This window comes from Zootoca vivipara, chromosome 2, assembly GCF_965207765.1.
Source record: "Zootoca vivipara chromosome 2, rZooViv2.hap1.1, whole genome shotgun sequence".
Classification (NCBI taxonomy): domain Eukaryota; kingdom Metazoa; phylum Chordata; class Lepidosauria; order Squamata; family Lacertidae; genus Zootoca; species Zootoca vivipara.
The window spans coordinates 92906151-92927775 of NC_142584.1; the positions used below are offsets into that span (position 1 = coordinate 92906151).

Here is a 21625-nt window from a genome sequence, read left to right on the forward strand (position 1 = left end):
TAAGAATTTATTTTCCAAGCCTCTGCTGCCATTGTATTAGTACATTTATAAATTCATTATTTACAAGACAGTTGAAATCTGGCATCAGTGGGTTCTGTTAAAAATAACAATGTCAAAAGAGCACAGGTGCTTAAAGAATAGGTTTATTAACAATATTTTCACAAACAAACATCTAAAGAAAAAATCAGAAATCTCTAAAACGTAAAATTTGTTCTCATTGGCAAAATATCCCTGAAGGAAAAAAAAAGAGCAAAAAAGGGAAGGTGAGGGGAGAAAAATGTTTTATAGCCTTGGACTTTTGGAAAGAAATTCTAATTTCTAAGTTTGGTTTTAGTGCTACTTAATGCTTATTACACACACCCAACCCTCTGCAGAAGAGGAAATGGAGAATAACTGATTTTTCCTTTGTATACAGAACAGCAACTGAACTTTATTCATAAGCATCCCCTTGTCTGAACCTGACAAGACAGCACAGTTTATTACCACCGTATAAATATGCAAGCTCAGCCAAATTATTCTGGAATACAAACAGAATTCAGTCCCACCCTTCTCCAAAAGGAAGCACACCGTGGAAGTACAAGAATTGTTAGCATGCATTTTTGATGGTTATTTTTGTACTCCATGGTATGTGACTTCACCTCCAAAAGGGGGGGTTCCTTTTATATTTTGATTAAAATGTACTCAAACATTTTATAACATTAATATTTATTGCTTTATATGAATACTGTATTGAAAGCCCAAGCATTCAGTTTACACACAAATTATACAATTATATACCGTTTCACAATGGCAGTGAGCACTCTTTACAATCTACAAAAAATCTACTTTACAGAAATTTAAAAATTCTAAATATCAAAAAGGTACAGTTGAAGAAACAGGTATAAATTTGGCAGCCAGTAAATGAGACTGGAGGTTTGCATCTTGAATGTTTTTTACATGTTTGGTGCCGGGGGGTGGGGTGGGGGGAGAGAGAGACAATATGAAGAATTTAAAGCAGTCATTGTGCTTTGAGCTGGCTTTGGAAAAGAAAGGGTTAACACTGGCTGTCAAAGTAACATGTTTAAAAATATTTAGTGCACTTTCAAAATGATGTACAAATTATGGTAGTTCCTATGTATGCCTACAAACGCTAGTCAGCCGTTCACCTCAGGTACATAACTAGGGGAATAGTCTTGAAAATGTTGCAGTCTCTTGTTCCAGTCTGATCTCCCTACTTTGAAAAAGCTATCGGAGAAAGGCCGAAAATTCTCCAGTTCAGAGACACTGTCTTCCTCAGGCTTGCAAGCATTCCCCCTACAGAAAGCTAAAACTGAAGGCTGTCCTCAACACATTTTCTCAGAATTAAAACTTTTCATTCAGGCACCTCAGAAATGTACGCAAGTGTTTTGCTACAGCAGTTCTGTTGGAATGTATTTAAACCGGGTACTTTCAACGGCTTTCGGATCTTCAGGATACCAGGCAGGCCAAATTTTATTTGGTTTATTCGGAGGTGAAAATGTTGCCTTCTGTGAAATGAGCTCAAATATTTCCATTAAAAAACAACAACACCATACATCTTAAGAGTGAGATAATAGTTTCTCTTTAGATTAGCATGTTTTCAAGCATTGTGTGTCAGGTGTGTAGCTTTTTTAAAAAGTACACAATGCAGTCAAATGAAAACCTGAAAACCAAAAAGAAGCCTACAATTCACAAGTTGAATGTTGAAACTGTAACCAAAAGAGAGGAAAAATATTTGCTATAGCATTATTATTACTTGGAGGGGGCGAGGGGGAGAAGAGACAAGATGGGACAAAAGCTTCCTTGCGTACAGATCGCTAAGCATGGTAATCTCCAAAAAGTTGTCAAAATTATAATTACCTTCCAGTTTAAAAACTTTTAATTCTAAATAAAAAAACTATACACAGACCACTGATTTGACCATACCGAAATTTCAGCGGTAAAGCAGGACCTGAAAGGAGCTATTTCACAGTTCTTAATTAGTACAGCTCTTCAGGATTTAACTCAATGACAAGTTCAATTTACAGCCTGCTTTTTGTTGTAAAACTAAAGGTCCACTTTTATTACATAAAATTATTTATACAGTGTAAAACCAGAGCCTTATGGAAAATACTGCCTCTAAGTGTATTTAAATTATCAATCCTGTTCCATAGGTTCTTCTGCAGCTTCTGTGGCTTCATCGCTGTTTTCCATAGGGGTCTCTGCCGCCATTTCAGGAGTTTCACTGGCATACAAGCCCAATTCTTCCGTCTCACTGCAGCCAGCTCTGCTACTGACAGACCCACTGCTTTCACTGTCTTCAGAAGGCAAGTCCTTCTCTGCTTGAGTCTCATCAGATTCCTCCATTTGATTATTCTCCTCAGAAACGTCTTCTTTCACAGTTAAGGAAGTATTATTGTCTTTATCTTGATCTTTTCTTTCTGGAATAATCTCTCTGGGCGTCATGAGGGATTCTGGAATAGGGTTAGAATTTAGCGTTAAGTATCGAGAGTTCAAGTTCAACCCAAGCAATATAGAGTTGTTATACCCAGAAATTATTCTTTATTTTCCTTCACCAAAGTAGCGACTGTGTACAGTACACACACAATAAAGCTCTCTCCTCCCAATCCATGCATATGCATCCATTGTCATAATCTCTGCCGCAAAGGAACCAATTAGCACAGCGACTGTTTTAGGCACGTCTGATATGCGTGCGACCGCGAGCATTGGGCCGAACCCAGAAGTGACCCAGCAACATCACAAAAAGGGGCAGAATGGGGTGGGGGCAGAACAGGGTGTTTGCAAGCTTTTTCATTGGTGTTTCAAATATACAGTAATACCTCCGCGAACGTCCGCCTTGTCTGGCATCCATTCCGGCGAATGTCCGCGGCAAACCCAGAAATACCAAAACAGGTTACTTCCGGGTTTGTCTCTTGTGCATGTGCAGAAGCGCAAACTGTTCCACGTGCGTGCGCAGACATGGCGCTTTGCCGTGTCCTTTTCGGCTAGCAACCAGGGCTCCGGAACGCAAAACGAGGTACGAATGTATGCAATTTCACTTAAACATGTGGTGCCTCGGAACGTAACCCCAGTGTAAATTGCGAGTTTCCTGCAGCACACATATACACACTGAGTCGCCCAACCAGAGATGAGTCGTGGTATCTTGTAGCCTGAGCAAGCAAATTCTGCACTGCCCCTCAGTGATAGAACTATAATAAAGGGAGTCCTGGACAATTTGCTATGATTTAATAGCAGCTTGTCAACTGAGGTGGTTCACTTCCCCTGGCCTAATGGCAGAGTCAGTTCTGAACCTACCCAACAGAGGAAAGGAGAAGCAAGAATTAATCTGTTTCAACTCCACTGTGACGTAGCATCCTCTTTGCCCTTAAGGCCAAGAAGGGGGAAATCTCCATCAGGGTGACCAAGTAGCAGACCATACCTGGGTGAACTCAAGGTTTGTGGGAATACTATTTTAGACGCATATTCCCAAACCTAATCTACAAACATACCTTCAAATTTGTGTTCTGGCATGAGCTGAGCTACCTGCAATTTTGGATAAGTTACTGAATGCAACAGATTCTGCACAGAGTTTAAGGGGCAGTCTCTATGGATACTGGTTTCTCCACTACCACACATAACAAGACCAACATTAAGATCCTCTCATTCCTTCACTTCTTCCCCCCAGTTATTTATTTAATTCAATGTTAAGCATCTTCAAATGTAGATTGATGGGAGTTTCTGAATTCAAGCCATATTCCCAAGTACAAAGAAATTTTCTTATATGAAATAGTGATATTCAATGAGCGATATACCTTCCTCCTCTTCCTCTTCTTCTTTACAATGTTGCCTCTCACAAACTGTTTCTTTCTCTTTCTCTTGGGATTCAGAGGGTGTCTCGGTCTCTTCTACCATTGCTGAACAAACATCGCTGGAGCCACTTTGGTTGGAGGTCCCTTCAGCTTCCTCCTCTTTGTCAAATTTAAGTCTTTTTACCTCACGCTCCTCAACTTCGGCTGGATCTTCGTCAGGGTGTTTATTTTTTACAGAACTGCTTTGGACCCTTTCGGGTTCAGATGCCGACGTTTCACTGAAAGAGAAGAATTGATGTGGACAAAAATCTTCATATCTCTTATCAACAGGCAGGCAGAGGCATATGGCTTTTACAGTACTAGTCTCCTTGGGTCGTTTCAATATCTGCTACTCTGCTCAAATGTGTGTTTATTATAATTTATAAAGGATAAAAGCAAGATTGTGGTGTCACATCTCCACATTGAGTTCTATGACAGGACTATCTACCAATAAAACTCCGCTAGGAAATGTGGATCTCAATAGTTAAGGTTATTAGTTCTTCAGTTTACACTTTATAAAATTCCTCACTATCCTCAGACGTAATTGAGTAGCCTTACTGATGTTCATGGTAACAACTGGGTCACTCTGGGGTACATTATTTATAAATAGCATCCTACTGTTCTGATCTAGCGATTTATGGAACAGGTTCAACTTTAGGGATAGCCCATGTCCACAAGAAATCTGTGTGTGTATACGGAGTACATCGAAATATTCAGCTCAGAGCACAAGCATGTCAAGAGATCCAAAGAAAACATACATACAGCCTGACTGATGGAAGGTGGATTGAAAATTATAAACCTGTCTATGGGAAACACAAAAACCAACCAAATACTCCTCTTACAAACCTGCTAATTTTCTCTTCTGCTTGTGAGAGACCTGACTCTTTATTTTCTGGGCTGTCTGGTAAACCGTTCGTTGTCATTGGAGGTGACAAAGAAACATTTGGTCGATTGATGGGTCGGGGTGTTCCAGGACCATTTATATTGGATCTGCAAAAACAGGAATTTTTTACATCTTAGGAAACAAATTGCTACTGAATCGCAAGACTTCTTGGATCTGTGGTTCAAGACAAGGAGGTTCTTTTGCTTCATACTATTTTGACAGGAAGATAGCTACATGCTTGTATTTGGACAGTTTTGAATATGATCACATAATGAAAGCAGGGAGAATCTAAAAGCATAATCTTAAGTACAGCTACTTTGAAGTAAGTTCCATTGCACTGCATGGGACTTCCACCTAATGAGCGAGTCTAGATTGCAGCATGGATCTCTTAATTTCAGGAAGCAATGGAAATGTTTTAGAAAATGTTTGAGTGCCAAACATACTACAGTGGTACCTTGATTTGAGTCCAGGATCCATTCTGGAGCCCCAGATGCTCGGTGAAAGGGACGCTCGACAAAACGCTGCACTGCACATGTGCACGAAGCGGTTTGTGCTTCTGCGCCAGTGGCAAACCTGGAAGTAACCCATTCCGGTACTTCCGGTATTGCCGAAATGGACACTTGATGGGGCAGACGTTCACAGAGCTATTACTGTATTATTAGATGAAGCCACTTCCCATTCTTTTAACTTCTTATTCCGAAATCTGAAAATTTTCTCCCCAATTCATCTTGTCTAATTGCATTTAAATTTTGATCATTTTTTTCAACATGTCAAACCATTTTATGGAGTTCTACATTTCTTTCAATCTACGAGAATCTAAATAAGCTGTAAAAAGAATAGGCCTAGAAAGGCATCTTGCTAGAGATTTTCTCAGGGACACCAATAAACCTGGACCATTTATATATGAATAAACCTGGTCCTTCACAGAGGTTACCTTGGCATTACAGGATAAAGGACTGATCAAAAAGATCATAAGATTTTATTTTTCAGAGTACTGTTTTCCTTAAGCACTTTCTCTTACCTCTCAGAATAGCTCGGCGAGTTTCCAGGAAACATCACGCCATTCATCCTGTTTAAACTATTGGGATTGTTTTTCCTACAAGAAATGAAAGTGTTGTTAAGTCTTGCGAACTGCTTGTGGAATGCTTCTAACAAAGATGATTGGTTGTTGTTGTTTTTTTTAAAACCTCCAGAGTTTCAGAACTCTCTTAAGTATTCTTCATTCCTTATGTTAACACACATATATCAAAACTGTGCAATTATTTGCCAACCAGCATTTTTACATTTTGAATGTCTGTCCTCTCCACGTTATGTGCTTTGGGATCAATTTTGGGCCTGAAAATGCTGCCCTCCACAAGACAAAAGATGAAACGCATGCAAATATGCAAGCAGCTTCATGTGGCAAGTCGCCCATTTGCAATGAAAACAAAACTGCCAGTATCATAATACCATTATACAAATCTATGGTGAGACACCATATTTGGAATACTGTGTAAAGTTCTGGTTGTCTCACCTCTGCCCCCCACCCCAAAGAAGAGTTGGAAAAGGTTCAGAAAAGGGGCAACCAAAATTACAAGGGGGTAGAAGGACTCCCCTATGAAGGAAGATTGCAGCGTTTGGGACTTTTTGGTCTTTTTTAGAGTAAGAGGCAACATGATAGTTTATAAAATTGTGCATGGCACACATGGAGAAAGTCGAGAAAAGGTTTTCTCCCCATCTGATAACACTGGAACTCATGGACATCCTATGAAGCTGACTGCTGGAAGATTCAGGGAAGATAAAAGAAAGCACTTCTTTATGCAGTGCATAGTCAAAATACGGAAAACAAGGTCACACTTACTCTGAAGATGGATATACACAACTGACAACCATGACATTCTGGAAGACAAAAAAAAGACAAGAGGCCAGGTTTTTTTAGACAAAGGAAAGTATTTCTGGCTTTCATCCTTGCTATGGAGTGACTGTGCCTTTTGCAACATACACTTCTTCCAGAAATGAACACCAGAGCCCCATGCAAGGTCCTGAACAGCATCTTTTAAATAAAGTCTATTGAGAAAAAGTCTTCTGGCTAGCTTCTTCAAACGAGTAAGCAACATTCATCTTCCACCCCACACTATTGGCACGATGGACCAGTATGCCTGGTTACTAACCAGAAGGTTGGTGGTTCTGGCCCACCCAGCGAAGGCTCAGCGACAGGGGATTGGTGGTGGGACGACAAAGAGGGAGAAGACTGGGAGGTGTCAGAAACTGAGGACATAACAGGGCTTAGTGAGCGGGAACAGTCTGTGGTAGAGAGTAGAGGGGAAGGAGGAAGTCAAGAGGCAGAGGCGAGGGTGTCTCCTGCTGCAACAAGCTCCCCTCCCTGCTGGTCTACCAGAACCAGGAGAGGCATGAAGAGGGCAGAGAAGACACAGACACAGTCTCCTATTGCTTGGGGAAAACCCTGGAGAGGAGGGGACAGGCAACTGTGGGGAGGTGGAGACCTTCAATCTGAGCAACTGCTTCATGGGGGCAAGACCTGCTGGAGATGAGTTGCTGTGCTCATTAGGCCTGACACTCCAGGGCAGATCTTGCTTTTGCTAATGAAGTGTTATAATTTTTTGCAGGCTTGCTCCTGAGAGTCACATGCTACTTCCTCCATACCACTTGGTACATGAGAATATTGAACATGAATGAACCATCTAAGATAAATAGTAGAAGGCAAATAATGGCGAACTCTAAACAATGGCTAAAGACAACCACTCATTTGGGGTAAAATTACTGTTGACCATAATTACTGTTGACCATAACACAACCATCCTGAGGATATTTGCTAAATGGTACAACTGCCATTTTGGCCATAAGATGACATTACCTTTTCTACTCCTCTGAGAAATTTGTCTGTTCCTGTGTAATTCCTCCTTGGATCTGTCAGCAGTTCACAGAGTCGCTGAATAGTGAAGGGGATACTAGAACAAAATACAAACAAGTTTTAAAAAATTTAATTAATGGAAAAGGAACAACCCTGATAATTTTGTCCACTGAGTGCTTAACTACACATAAATTCAACACTATCCCATTTAGTACCTCTAGGATTGTGCTAGGCTTTATGGACAATAGATGGCACTGTAGCATCACAAACTCATTTGCTGGCCAATGAATTCACTTCAGAATTCCTCAGGATGCTCAAGGTAATCAGAAAAGGTTCACATGATCAGGAGTTATGTACCAGTAAGCATTATTCTGGTGCCACCACCATAAATTAGATAACATCCTCATCACCTGTTTCTTCTGAAAGATTGTTCAAAATCTTAGTGGGAAAATGGTAAGGCCTAAAAATCTCATATACACCTCACACTAAATAAATGTGAAAAGCAGACCAGGGTTTTCATTAGGGTTTTTTTAAAAAAACAAATAAATAATAATAAGCTAACAGTGTAAGCTTCAAGGCACAAATGGTACGGTAAAGAACGATATAAAAGACAAAATACTGGTTTCAAACAAGCTCTTCCACCACACAGGTATTTGGTTTGTTTGTTTGTGAAAAACATGTGCAAAGATATCTGAGCCTAATAAACCCACCACATAAAACGCCAAAAAAACTTGCTATGAGGCTAGTGGAAATTGAATTTCCCCCCTTTCTACTTTGAGATTAACATTTTTAAAAGAAGGTAAGCAATAATATGTAAGGAGAGCTGGATGAAGCCAGGTTTAAAAAAAGAACATGACAAAGGTTTATATACTAGTGCCAACACAATTCTCAAATTAATGGACCCTGAAGAGAATGATACTACAGAGGTCAGAATCACTGGACCCAAAAATATTTGCAATTTACTAATATTGCAAGTGGTGTTTATACAGTGGTACCTTGGTTCTCAAACTCATCAGTTCCAGGAGTCTGTTCAACTCCCGAAACCAATTGAAGACCAAGGCGCGGCTTCTGATTGGCTGCAGGAGCTTCCTGTACTCAATCGGAAGCTGCAGAAGCTGTGTCGGACATTCGGCATCCAAAAAACGTTCGCAAACCGGAACACTCACTTCTGGGTTTGCAGCGTTCGGCAGCCAATTTGTTCGGCAACGAAGCTGTTCGAGAACCAAGGTACCACTGTACAGTCGTACCTCGGGTTACGACCACCTCGGTTTGCGAACAGTTCGGGTTACGAACTGCGCAAACCCGGAAGTGTTTTCGTCGCGCGCGCGCGCGCATAAGCCACGCGCAATCGCGCGCTTTGCGCATGCGCAAAATGGCGGCGCCCATCGCGCTCGGTTTGCGAACTATTCGGGTTACGAACTGCGATCCGGAACAGATCGCGTTCGTAACCCGAGGTATTACTGTAGTTCTAAAGACAGCACAAAATTCCTCCAAAGTTTAATAGGGGAAATGGAATTTAGGTCTATCAAAACTGCTAATGTCTTTTGGACTCCTAAGTGTCATAAGATGTCAGCAGACTGCAGTCTGAATGTCACAGTTCTTTGAAAGTGTAAGCCAAGCTGATTGCTTGGCAATCAGCTATTTGCAGCCTGAATAAAAGCAAGAAAAATTGTTACATTTGTCTAAATCCTACCACACTAAATCACTCAAAGCATTTCTCTCTCTCTCTCTCCATATAAATCTCAAATATAAATCTCAAATCTCAATTGTACAAGAACTGAAGAACTTATGTCCAATTATTAAGGTATGTGGCACAGTACAACTCCCAAAATCCTAATGTAAATATTATTTTTATGGGTTTAGATTTCTGGAAGGATTGCAAAGAATGTCAGTGCCTTTCACGAAAAAAAACTAGAAAAACGTACCCTATAATATTTATTTTAAATCCTACACTGTTAGCTGCAGACAGTTCCAAATGCTCTGAATTTTATCATTCTTCTAGGCTATGTTTTATGGAATGTTATTCCCTCAGCTGGTTAAAATTTCTGAATTTAGAGATCAAAGAATACTTTAGAATATAACACGAATTTTTCTTAACCACTGTTTCATGTCTTGTGGCAAGACAGTCCTATTTTGAACAATAAAAAGGCTCATGCATTTATGAGTTTGCACATTATAGGATGCCTTAAGATCCATTCGTCTATTAAATAAGGGCAGATAATAATTCCAGTACTGAGCTAAACCAGTGGGATACCAATTAGAATGTACAATAAAATATTTTGGTATTTGGATTTGCTTAGCCAGGAAGCTGCAATGTTAATTGGATATGATGGTGTTCTTGGTGGACAGAATTCGATGCTAGTGTGGTGGAATAAATTTAACACTGATGTAGGATTTCTAAATCAGAGAACAGGTCGAGAAGCTCAGTTTTAACTTGGCTTCAACTGCCACAAACATCTGACCACCTCAAGCAAACAAATACTGTTCAAGGAGATGCTTAATATATTGCTGCAAATGATTGATACAGAGACGTGGCTCCAAGATGCAGTCGTACCTCGGATCTCGAATGCCTTGGCTTCCGAAAAATTTGGCTCCCGAACAATCGAAACCCGGAAGCGAGTGTTCCAGTTTTCAAATGATTTTTGGAAGCCGAACATCTGGCGCAGCTTCTGCAGCTTCCAATTGGCTACAGGAGCTTCCTGCAGCCAATCAGAAGCTATGCTTTGGTTTCCAAACGTTTTGGAAGTCAACAGACTCCTGGAATGGAGTAAGTTCAACAACCAAGGTACCACTGTAACTGCACTAACAACTGGGAGACAGTATTGGGAACATGCTCTTTCCTCACAAAACATTCTCCACCTCTACCCCTTAACCACGTTTATGCTGCTCATTGATACCAACATTAGTCTGGGTTTCATTTAACCAGAGAAGCACATTTATTTCAATAGATCTCAAGTCCACAGACTTCAATAGGTCTACTCTGGGGTTGACTAACCATTATCACCCCATTGTTTGAGGTTGGAGGAGGTTAGAGGACATCCCCCTTAATCATAATTGTGCCTAGTAGTATCAAAAACTGCTTAACCACAGCTAAGGGCAAGAGACTCGCAGTCCAGAGACTGTCTCCTTATTTCTTAACCACACTTAACATGAAGTCAGCATTCTGTCCGCACTGCACCTGAACATGCAAGCCATAAAAACAGGCACAAAATAATAATAATAATAATAATAATAATAATAATAATAATAATAATAATAATAATATCATTTGTACCCCGCCCATCCGGCTGGGTCTCCCCAGCCACTCTGGGCGGCTTCCAACAAAGATTAAAATACAATAAAATATCAAACATTTAAAACTTCCCTAAACATTAAAAGAGCAGTAGCTCGCTGGGTAGAGCACCCACTTTGCATACCAAAGGTCTCAGGTTCAATCTGCAGTATGGTACTGATAATACCAAAGTTGCAAGTTCGATCCCCATATGGGACAGCTTCATACAGTGAGGGGGGGAAAGTATTTGATCCCCTGCTAAATTTGCCCATTTGGCATCAACTCAACTCGCCATGTTTGGAGGAGGAGGAATGCTGCCTACAACCCTAAGAACACCATCTCCACCGTCAAACATGGAAGGGGACATATTATGCTTTGGGGGTGTTTTTCTGCAAAGGGGACAGGACACCTTCACCGCATCAAAGGGACGATGGACGGGACCATGTATCGTCAAATCTTGGGTGACCACCTCCTTCCCTCAAGCCAGGGCATTGAAAATGGGTCGAGGATGGGTATTCCAGCATGACAATAACCCCAAACACACAGCCAAGGCAACAAAGGAGTGGCTCAAGAAGAAGCACATTAAGGTCCTGGAGTGGCCTAGCCAGTCTCCATACCTTAATTCCATCAAAAATCTGTGGAGGGAGCTGAAGATTCAAGTAGCTACACATCAGCCTTGAAATCTTACTGACTTGGAGAGGATCTGCAAAAAGGAGTGGGACAAAATACCTCCTGAGATGTGTGCAAACCTGGTGGCCACCTACAAGAAACGTCTGACTTCTGTAATTGCCAACAAGGGTTTTGCCACCAAGTACTAAGTCATCTTTTGCAAAGGGATCAAATACTTATTTCACTCATTATAATGCACATCAATCTCTGACTTTTGTCTTCTGAGTTTCTGGGTTTTTTCCTGTTGTTATTCTGTCTCTCACAGCTACAATAAACCTACCATTAAAATTATGGACTGATCATTTCTTCATCAGAGGGCAAATTTAACAGGGGATCAAATACTTTCCCCCCTCACTGTATTCCTGCATTGCAGCGGGTTGGACTAGATGATCCTCAGGGTCCTTTCCAGCTGTACAATTCTATGATTCTATGACTGTGAAGTTCCCCAGACTGAAAGTCACTACCAGTCAGCACAGACCACATTGAGCTTGACTGGCTCAGTATAATGTAGCTTCCTGCATTTGTTCCTATGAACTAAAACCAAATGAATTTCAGAAGCTAGGTTCATAGTTGGAGCTGTAGTAGAAAAGAACACATAGATTTCTGACCTGTAATACTAACTAGAAGAATTAGTAGCTTAGATTCCTATTCTGTCCTCACTGTAGGTTCACATGGAACTTAGTCATCTAGTAAGTTATTTAAAAGCTATCATGCAAATTAGAAGGCGCAACATTTGAAGAGCCTGATATGAACTGAAAGAATGTAAGCAAGTGATTTTTTGCATGAGGACAATTCAGAAAGCTTACCACAATGGTTTGAACTTTGCCAAGAAACATTTATTTATAGAAAATATTCATTTTGCTCAACATATGGCAGAAAATTACTACAATATGAAAGACAGAAACAGAATGTCTAAATTTGATAATAAATCATGCAGTCTGAACAACAAGTGAGGTTTGATCTAAGATTGCATACCCATTAAAGCCAGTGACTATTTTCAGAATACGTTCTTTCATTTCCTCAAAGGGAATATACTCCACGTTGGGGTTAGGAGGGCCTCTTGGCTCAGGAGCAGAAGTTCTGAAGTCATCCATCACTTTCTCCAATTTGAAAATAAAATAGCCTTTGAACTGCGACCACTGGATCCTAAAAAAAAGAAACACACGCAGCTTGCTTAACAGCACACACAAAAAACCCACATGCTAACCATATTTATATTAAAGCAATAAAACATGCACAGCAGTTAGCTTTAAAAATACCTGCAGGCGAAACAAGACAGACACAGACAGACAGACAGACAGACAGAATCACATGACCAGGTATCTGAGCCATTCATTCAATCCTGTGTAGGTAGGGCTAGCTTCTAAACTATGGATTGTTAGATCTGAACCTGGGTATAGTGGTGAGTGTTGCTGCCTTCCAAGCAGTGATTAAATAAAAATACCTCTGAGCCATAAGAACCAAATTTAAATAATTGACAAACAGGGCATGTTTGGTTATTAAGCCCCCCCAAACCAGTAAAGGGTAGTAGTAATAAATCTTGCTAAGAGAAATAAGGTCAAACATCAGATGAAAACAAGGCTCAAATAAGACTTGAAAGCAGAGATGCCTCAATCCTGAACAGCAAAAGCATTCATCATCCAGAGCACAAAGAGGGGGATACAAGACAAAGGACATTTTCTGCTTTCTAATAAAAGTCTTGTCCACCACTCATTCCCCCCCCCAGTCAAGCTTGGTTTACTCCAGATATTCAAATGAACAATACACAAAGTTGTTTGACCTTTCATGTGGTTCCTCCATTCAGGCATTACCAGAGTAGTTTAGGAGCAGGTTCAGAGAAGCAGCTCTTTTGTTGTTCCAGTGATGCATGAATTTTGTCCAACTGAGGACCAGTTGGTATGCAGAGGGGCATGACCGTCCTTACTCTCAGTGGAAAGAAGGGCTGAACGAGGGATTAATGAATCCCTCACTGAAAACCACTTTCAATTCTCATAAGGGATTCAAATCTCCAGTATCACACTTGCAACTGGCAGCTAATCTAGATACCAGTTGTCGAATTATGTCACAGAAATTCTACTTCCTTGTGCCTGGAATGGCCCAAATTAGATTTCTGTTGACTTTCAAACATAATGCCTGCAAGTATCCTCAAATAATCGTGCCTGCTAGCCCAACACAAAGCGTACTCTTTAACATATGAGAAAACATGGAAGATTTGTTGTCTCTATTTTATAATGTTAAAGCCCAAAGCATACAGTACTTACAAAGAGAGAGAAAATCACCTGACCAGATATCTGAGCAATTTATTCTTGTGAGGGTAGGGCTAGCTTTTAAACTATGGATTGCTAAATTTGAACCCATGCCTCAATTCACTTCCAGCGTCTTTCCTTCTAGTTCCTAGCATATCCCCACCAATCCCCACCCTAAGTATATTATGTAATTCATCCACTTTCACTTGAGCAGGCCAACCCATAGGGAAAGAAATCTTTGGGGTTCTCTTTCCACCTCTGCTGCTCACTGCCACTTGGTGAGTCTGACTCATACAGAGAAGTGAGCATCTGAGATGCATAATAAGGGCAGGCACCTGACACCTGTTCACTCTATGGCTAAGAAGAGATAAAAGACAATGAAGGCCAGATAAAAACAAGAGGTTGTGTTCAGCTAACCTTTACTCAGAATAGAACCGTTTAAATTAATGACCACAGCTAACCTAGATCTAGTAATATCAATGTGTCTTCTCCAAGAAAAAGTTAGTTGACTCATTCAAGGGTAAGATTCAAATGTTTTAGAACATAGTTTGAAAACCTGTGATCCTCCAACTCCCACAAGCCCTACCAAGTATGGCCAATGCTAAACAGGTGGTGGGAACTGAAGTACAACATCTGCAGGGCCACAGGTTAGTCATACCTATTACGCAATTTTTAATGTAGACCAATACGGAAGCAGTTTTGCATTGTGCACATACATATTCATACATCATATATCCAATAATAAATACTACCTGCCTGTTACCTTTCTGCAATCACCCAAGTTTAAAAAGAACGTCGTTTTAAAAATAGACATTGGAGGTTCTTCAAAGATGAAACAGTTTTAAGTTTTACTTTTTTCAAAAAGCCCCTAAACCTTTCTATGTACTTAGAAACAAGTACCTGCCCTCAAATTTTGTCTTTCTCATCCAAGTTCTGGGCACTAGGTGGTCACATGTACTAGAAGAAATGCAAGCTGTGATGTGAGCTTTCTGGAAAATTTTGAATTGGAAATTATTTCTGGTTCCTTAATTCTATTGCAATCAGATTTCATGTCCTGTGTTAGTGAACTAAACTACTAAACCATGTTAATTCTAAGGACTCTGTTAAGTATCTCAGATGTTTTTTCCTTGAGCTGTGTCTCAATAGCTACCTCAGGGAATGTACAGCTTCCAAGAACCCTAGAAACCACACTTCAGGGACTTTTGCATAGCTCATCTGAGCTGTGAGTCCAAGACCTAGATGAAGATGTTTTTTTTTTCAATTTTCATGTGATTTGCTTAACACTCTGAAGAAATATGCAGATTTTGTCATGGAAATCACAGCTTTCAAAATTTAGCTTGTTTAGCAAAGCTATTTCTTGTAAAAGTACAGAAAATGGAACCTATTGAAGATATTGCCACCTTCATAGTACAATATATTAACCAAAGGCCTTATGTTAAAGAAGCTAAAAGGCATTAAAACTGAAAGCTGAAAATTCAATAGTGACAACTCTGCAGTGGGTAGTCAAGCAAGACTATTGTTAGCGTGTTTATCTAGTAGGAACCAATTAGGAGGGTTTCCTATTTTGAAGACAAACTAGGCAGCTGAATTTAATTTGGTCTTTCATCATGCAAAAAGAAAAAAGAAAAAAAGCGCTATCCAGTTGCAGGAAACACTTAGGAACAGAAGTATTTTTTTTAAAAAAAAGGTTTTATGTTCATATCTTCCCCATTGCCACTTACTTATGTTTAAGAGCTTGATTAGTTACCTGCCTTAGGCTTTTAATGCTGAAAAGCAATTTCATGTATACTGGCAATTCAACATGTAGAAACCTGTGTATTTACCTTGTATGTAATTTATTCACAAACAAAAATGAGACATTTAATTTCTAAAGCGTGAGTCAGAACTGAACCTTTTTCAGAGCTAAGCAGATGAGCAATCAAGACGGTTATTTTTAACTTCTATCAGATGTTGTGAACCAACCCAATATTATTTTTTCTGGCTGTATCTGTTCTGGAGATCAGTGGCATAGTGAAGCATACCTATCCAATGCCATTCATGCTGTGCCAGAGTTTAGACCAGGCACCCCCAAACTTCGGCCCTCCAGATGTTTTGGACTACAATTCCCATCATCCCTGACCACTGGTCCTGTTAGCTAGGGATCATGGGAGTTGTAGGCCAAAACATCTGGAGGGCCACAGTTTGGGGATGCCTGGTTTAGACCCACTTTGGGTGAATGCTGATGAACTACTTAATCCGGCAATTTCTCCAACAGGTGATATGACTTGTCATTCTCCCATGTGGTTATCCTGTGCTATACTTATAAGGTTCAAGCTTTGGAGTCGGCGAAGACTCCCTCTACCTGCAACCCCCTAAATATGTTCTAAGTTTTTTGTGTTGGCGAAACAGCACCCGTGATGACAGCTGATTGTTCCCCAGAACCATATTCACCTGCCAATCTTGTGGACCAGAGTTCCCCATCCTTGCTCTATCTCCTTCAAGCTGTAAGGGAAAGGGTAGTGTTGGGGCAAGTACATGCCTAGTGATTTTTCCCTTGCAGTTTGAGAATCAAAAGGCTCCTAAGTCTCTGCAACTAGTATGAAGGAGGATACTCCAGCCTCTTCAAAGCTAAAATAAATGCCTGGTTTGAGCAGCTGGCACGTGTTTGGCAGCATACTTGCAGTCCCACAAGGAAAGAGGCAGGCTATCCACTTTTTGTCCACATGTGAACCGACCCAGGTTGCTGCACTCATGCAAAAGCCTTGGTGGTGTGCTCTACTGGGGTAGCGCCAATACCTGTGGTGCACTTGTGCAAGGGCACGTGATCTTGCAAACTTTTGAATTTTATGCAGCACAAGACTCAACTACAAGAAAGCAGCAATATTTTTAGAACATGCATTTTTAGAAGTCATCAAAAGTAATCCAGTTGGTCTCAAAACACTAACATCTACAAAAACCGATTAGAAGATAGTAAACTTTTAGCTATTGTCAGTGCCAGCATGAGCTTAAACCAGCTTAGTGGTTTTATCAGTTTGATTGAGAGACTGTTTTCCTTGCTGGCCACTTTCACCCTTAACTTGATTCTGCCTACTGACATTTTCATTCTTCTTGTTACCATGGCTTCATCACAACAATGCTGCAACCAGCCTCTCAGAGGAATGCACGGAAAACAGTACAGTAGCTTATTCAGCAACCAAGGGCTATATTTTAATGCAAAAACAATTAGCACAAATTCTTTGTGTACCACACTTGCTTTTCAGAGTTATCCCCAAGTTTGGCCAGATCATGCATAATGCATGATGCTATCCTATGCATATAGAAAATTCAAAGTTTCACTGCACATACAATGAGCCTTGTCACCCTGCTATCATTCTTTAGGCAATTGGGGTAACAAGGTGGCAGTAGGAGAGTTTTTCATTTAAAATTTACAGACCGAAAAGTTGTTCTTATTTGCCTTTTATCTTATGGGAAAAGCCCTACTGCCATCCTTACAAGTCCCTAAGATGAAAAGTTGGGACGCTTCTTTCACTTGGTTAGATCTTGCAACTTGTTATTGGCAATGCTAATTTTCCAGATAACTAATATTTATCAGCTTCATGTCAGTACAGCAGATCTGCTCTTCATAATCCTGAAAATAACCTAAAATGCTTTACATTAATATCTTCTTCAGTTATCTTCTATTATATATTTTTACATGGAAGAATGCAATAGTTTTAATGGTTAAAGTTAAACTTAATACAGATTGTGGTAAGTGAGAAGATTCAGGGTAAAGCCTATGCAAAATACAGTTCATACAATGGTGAAGAAGAGCATATACAGTATAGATCAGTGATGGGCAACCTTTTGAACTTGGTGTGTCAAAATTCGCCAAAAAACCAAGCATAACCTGGGTGGTGTGTCACTTCAGACAAAAACCATAATTTCGCGATATTTATAGTTTAAATAACAAAAATGTATAATTGTAATATATAACTGTATTTAATAAACCAAAAACTAATTATTTAACCAAACCAAACCAAAAAACCCTTATTTATCACAAAGTGCCCAGAGTTGTGGAGCTTTTTGGGGGGAGCTGCTAACCAAAGTTTTGGAGGTTTTTTTGGGGGGGTGCAAAAGTTGCTTTGCTTTTTTGGGGGGATGCCCCAAAAATACTGTGCTTTTGGGGGGGGAGAACAGAAATAAATGACGAATAATACCTTCGCTGGAACTAACATGCAGCACCGACATAGTCTGCCAAAGCGCGAAAAAACCAGCACAGAACGGGTTAAAAAACGAACGCTGTTACACCCAATCATAGTCTGCCAAAGCGCCAGAAAAACAGCACAAAACCAATCTCTGGCTACCAGCAGCAACAACAACAACAAAGGATCCGGGTTTTAACAGTGGAGACAAGCTGTAGTGGAGACAAGCTCTAGCGGAGACAAGCTGTAGGAGGAGCGGGAGAACAAATGGGGGGGAAGCAACAACAGCGTGAATGGGTCAATGGGGCGCGTGCCAGCAGTGAGGGCTCTGCGTGTCACGTCTGACACGCGTGTCATAGGTTCGCCATCACTGGTATAGATAATGAATAGTCAGGTTTGGATGTGGGATGTGAAAGACGGGTAAAAAGACTAATGCTTCTGCTACAGAGTAACTGTGGCAGTCTTTGGGCAAGTCACATGATCTGTATTAATTTCCTGTATTTTCAAAATTAGCTACCCATAATGTGCAAGCAATTTAAAATGTCTGCCGACTATTTATTATTATTTCTCCTTTTTTACCTGTTTTTACCTAAAAGCTGAAAAATACATCAAAAGACATTAAGTACTACCAAACTATAATCAACACCGCAGAACCCTGGAAGCATGAAGCAAGAACTGCTGTGAACCACCCATCTAGATCTAAATGAACACCAACAGAGAACTAATTTTAGTGTTTCTGGGCATAGTCAGAAGGCAAGTGATGAAGCAGCTAAGCATATCTATTTTTTGTCAATGCATGAATGGAAGACTGCCTGGTAATCCTTGAGTTCCATGGAAGAAAAATGAAAATAATGTAGCAGAGAAGCCAAGCATATTTCAGCACATATAATTCCAACATTTAATAGTATTTATTCCCTACCTTATTTGAACTATCTGAATGCTGATATTTTGCAACTGTGCCACTAGATCCATTTCTAACTCCCCCCCCCTGATTTATTCAGATAAATAATATGTACAATTTGTCTAAAGAGTTATTTACCACCAAGATTGTATTTTTGTGGATATATTTGACAGGGAACTGTATATCACTACAGTAACATCTGTGGCTATTTTGTGGGGGTGATGAAAGCATCATACAGGAATAAGATGGGCACCACACATTAAAGGTGTTTTCTTTTGTGGGGAGGGGAGGTATTTTTGTCTTCACTAGCAGATACAGTAAAGTATTTTCCCTGTTCAGTAGTGGTAGGAGTTGCATCACAGCTTCTTCTACAAGGCAGGTATACAGCATGTATATCTTTAAAACTTTTAAAACTTTGATCTGTTGAATGTTTACTTTGTATTGTAGGCAGGGATTCCCAAAATTTGGCTTTTCATGGTAGCTGTCATATTCTGCCATCACTCAAAGTGAGTGACTTGTACCAGCAATCAGAAAAGATTGGAAACTGCAATCATGCTTGCTCTGCATTTCCTTAAAAGTTACTTTGAAGTGAGAGAACCGGCTTCACTGTGATCCATGCAGAATTGGGAGAGTCAGGGGTCCCTCACCTTTTGGTGGCTGTCTATGAGAGTGGCAGGCAACAGTTACTTAAGTTGAATTATATGGCAGTGACTACTGACCACCTTTTGTGAATTCAGGATTTCAAAGTATCTTAGCAAATATAATTTGTGGTATTATATTCTTCACACAAGATATTGTGTAAACAATTTTACACACAGCATTAAAAGAAAGCAGTGATCCAGTGAGCGGTCTGGAAGAATCTTTAGCTGTAGCAATCTGCCTCTTACATAAGAGCCCCTGGAGCCCCATTTAGAAGATGTATAACAAATACATCTTTTAGAAAAGCTCGACATATTTCCCACTTATAACAATATTGGGCTGGCACCATAATTAGTAGTCATTCATTCATCCTAGAAAAAGGGAACTGAGTCTCATTTATCAAGTACTGTAACTGCTTTCGTTTCCATCTATTCTAAAGATTAGATTCTCATTCATCCTGATTTAAAAAATTACATTGGTGCTATGATGTGCAGAAGTTTCTGTGCGAAGGAGGGCTTCCTATTAATTTCAGCATTACGGATTGTGTGTGCAAGTAAAATAAATATGCCAAAGGAAATCTGTAAAATAGCAAGAGACAGAAGTACAGCCACAACAAAGGCTCCATTAACTACTCCATTATATTGACAGCTTTGGATAGTTTATCACAAGATCCCCAATACTCTAGCAATCAAGCCTTTCCATTCAGACTGAATCCTCAATGTGTCTTCAGTTTTGTAACAATCCTCAACTGTCTTTTAGACACTGATTGGTGGAAGGGGGGGGGGAGAATCCACCCCGTTTGCATTCATGAGGTCTTACAGGAGCTTATTATATCTTTAGATAAGTTTTAAGTTTTTTACATCATCTAGTTCCAACATATTCCCACCAATTGACAGACTTCTAAACCACCTTAACAAGTGTCATTTTAAAGGTAAAGGGAGCCCTGACCATTAGGTCCAGTCGCGGATGACTCTGGGATTGTGCCGCTCATCTCACTTTACTGGCTGAGGGAGCCGGCGTACAGCTTCCGGGTCATGTGGCCAGCATGACTAAGCCGCTTCTGGCGCACTGGAACACCGAAACCAGAGCAGCGCACGGAAACGCCATTTACCTTCCCTACTCACACTTTTTGGCGTAATTTCGAAATGCTAGGTTGGCAGGAGCTGGGACTGAGTAACGGGAGCTCACCCCATTGCAGGGATTCAAATCACTGACCTTCTGATCAGCAAGCCCAAGGCTCAGTGGTTTAGACCAGTGGTCTTCAACCCCCGGGCCACGGACCGGTAGCGGTCCGTGGATCAATTGGTACCGGGCCGCCTAAGGATCATTAAATACAATTAAATTAAAATTATTAAATCAAAACAATATAAATAAAATATAAACAATAAACGCCCCCCTCAGCGGGCCACAGTAAAATTATCAAACGTTGACTGGTCTGCGGTGATAAAAAGGTTGGGGAGCACTGGTTTAGACCACAGCGCCACCCATGACTACCATACATTATCTGAGAAAACCACATATTTTGAGGGGTCAGATTAAAAATTAACACTAGCTGCTGAAAACATCAGAGCGCAACTGTGATTTCTGGAACAAAGAATAGTCAGGATCACAGACATACAGGCACTGATTAGACAGTGTTTGCAGCATGTGGGATCATTTCAAATTGAACCCCATCCATGAGCTTTGGATAGTACCATTACCACTACTAATTTCTTCAGTAATATGCATATGTTCTGTGGTAATTTCTCTTACACCTAATTATGAATTACTGCAATTGATTAAAGCTTTCATAAAATGCATAAACAGACCCAATAGAAGGATAAGAGCAAACAAAATGCTGTAAAGTACCTAGAGTGATAATTAATGATAATCTCTGCCCATGTGTGGAAGGATCCCCACTGGGCTTAAAAGAGCTCTATTCCACACACACACCCCTTCTAGTATGTAAGTCCAGACAATGAAACATCTGTGCATACTTCCCCCATCCCTATACAATCCTCTTATTCCGCATGATCAGGTTTAAGTTGTTTGAACTGTCTTTTAATATTGTGTTTGAATTGTTGCAAACCACCTTGGAACATTAAGGTGAAGGGCAAGTAAATGACAATGATAATGTATACTCCAAGCTATTATCGTTAGGTGTCAAGCAAAAGCATCCCTCTTCTCCCAGGCTTTTGGCTA

The 21625-nt window shown here is 40.3% G+C and overlaps 1 protein-coding gene across 2 annotated transcripts in view; it reads right to left on the reverse strand.

Annotated features, from left to right (window-relative positions):
* Positions 1-127: 127 nt before the first annotated feature.
* Positions 128-21625, reverse strand: part of PPP4R2 (protein phosphatase 4 regulatory subunit 2) — a 33073-nt gene continuing 11575 nt past the window's right edge. For both annotated transcript variants that reach the window (XM_035106620.3, XM_035106616.3), the window contains exons 3-9: positions 12474-12644; positions 7562-7655; positions 6548-6585; positions 5729-5803; positions 4671-4814; positions 3789-4063; positions 128-2450 (exon numbers count right to left, since the gene is read on the reverse strand). In XM_035106620.3, coding sequence (XP_034962511.2) covers positions 2134-2450; positions 3789-4063; positions 4671-4814; positions 5729-5803; positions 6548-6585; positions 7562-7655; positions 12474-12644 — 1114 coding nt within the window. In that variant the 3' untranslated portion in view covers positions 128-2133. The remainder of the gene's footprint in view (positions 2451-3788; positions 4064-4670; positions 4815-5728; positions 5804-6547; positions 6586-7561; positions 7656-12473; positions 12645-21625) is intronic.